This window comes from Austrofundulus limnaeus, unplaced genomic scaffold, assembly GCF_001266775.1.
Source record: "Austrofundulus limnaeus strain Quisiro unplaced genomic scaffold, Austrofundulus_limnaeus-1.0 Scaffold100, whole genome shotgun sequence".
In the NCBI taxonomy this organism is placed as follows: domain Eukaryota; kingdom Metazoa; phylum Chordata; class Actinopteri; order Cyprinodontiformes; family Rivulidae; genus Austrofundulus; species Austrofundulus limnaeus.
This window is the reverse complement of record NW_013952502.1, coordinates 536,616-538,157: the sequence shown is the minus strand read 5'-3', so window position 1 is coordinate 538,157 and position 1,542 is coordinate 536,616. Positions and strand designations below refer to the sequence as shown.

Below are 1,542 nucleotides of genomic sequence, written 5' to 3'. Positions count from 1 at the left end.
CATATAAGGATATAAATCTTCAGTGCTAGCGCAAAGGCTAACAGGCTAAGCTGAGGTTCTTCTTCCATGAAGCAGCTCTGTTGTCCTCCTTCTATATTTTCAGTTACAGGCTGAGTCATTTCTACCTTCTCCTCTCTGTCAACGCTCTCTGGTTTCATTTAAAAGAGTCGATCGTCAGATATTGTCCAGGATTAACCTTCAGGGTGGATATAGCTCGCTAGCAGCCTCGCACCGATGACCTAGTTGATGTCATCGTTTACCCAGAATGCTTTGCGTTTTACAGTTAAAATAAATGTTTATCAAATAAAGTCTAATGTTACAACAAATCAGGGATCCCTTTAAATGCCTGTAATTTAATTCCTAACTGTTTTTATTAGATCATTTGAAAGCTAAAATATAAAATCGTAATTAACAGATGAAGTTGCGTGAATGAGAGTAATCTTAATTTTTGTTTTCCAGTTTAAAATCCCATTTTTACTAAATATGGAGTTCTATATAGCTTTAAAAGTGTGTTTGTGTTTCATGGTGAGTGTTTGTCTCTGTGATTGTTTTAGGTGGGCTGTGGAGATGGCAGCATCCGGCTGCATGCAGTCAGCCAGGATCGGCCTGTAGCAGAGTGGAGGACCTCCACAGCTGGAGAACCTGTGGTCTCCCTGCAGTGGGCWCACACCAGGCCGACTGTGTTCTGCGTGCTCGACGCCGCTTCAAACCTTTACATATGGGACCTGTTGAAAAGCGATGCTCAGCCTGTGGTAACTGAGAAACTCCATGCTGACAGGTAACACCAAACAGACCCAGTTATCAAGTGTGTAATTCATGTGGGTTTTTTCAAAATGTTTCTATAACAGTTGTGTTTTTTTTTTTTTTTTTCAGGGTGACAGCTGTGTCTGTGTTCGGAGACTCGGGACAACAAAACACATATTCTGGAGTAGCCCTGGCTCAAGAGTCAGGAAAACTAGAATTGCATTATTTCACAAGACATTTTTCTGTCTCCAGCTCAGCAGAAGTAGGGATGCTGGAGGATTTATTGACTGAAGCCTTTTGAACACTACATTTTGTATGAYTGAATATACTCTGGTGATAATTGTGTCACTGCAACAGTTTTATTGTATTTTTACACTCTGGCAAAACAAAACCCAGTTTTTTAGCCGTCACTTTGTATTCTCTGTTATAATTAAAGAAGATATTTTTTGTTTGTTTATTCTTTCTTAAATAATATTCTCACATGTGGCAAGAAAATTACCATTATTAAAATGTAAAATTATTACAAACCAAAGATCTTCTGCAATGTTACATACATTTATTGCACTATGGGTATGCACTTTTCATTAAAATATAGATGAAATGTTTTCGTTTTTGAAACATTTTTTGTAAGGGAAAAATAAACTGAGYATGTCTGATGAACAGGTCATTRAAGAAATTCTTATAGACATTTTTAAGGACAGTATGCATAACCACAACTACAGCCAAGACAGTRTAAATACTGAGGTAACAGTATGGAATACTTTTACCACATAAAAAAGAAAATAGATACCAAATTTA

At 37.2% G+C, this 1,542-nt stretch overlaps 1 protein-coding gene across 5 annotated transcripts in view; it reads left to right on the top strand.

Annotated features, from left to right (window-relative positions):
* The window catches only part of dync2i1 (dynein 2 intermediate chain 1), a 10,186-nt gene extending 8,644 nt beyond the window's left edge, over positions 1 to 1,542 (top strand). For all 5 annotated transcript variants that reach the window (XM_014013331.1, XM_014013329.1, XM_014013328.1 and 2 more), the window contains 2 exons: positions 555 to 778; positions 874 to 1,542. In XM_014013331.1, coding sequence (XP_013868785.1) covers positions 555 to 778; positions 874 to 1,045 — 396 coding nt within the window. In that variant the 3' untranslated portion in view covers positions 1,046 to 1,542. The remainder of the gene's footprint in view (positions 1 to 554; positions 779 to 873) is intronic.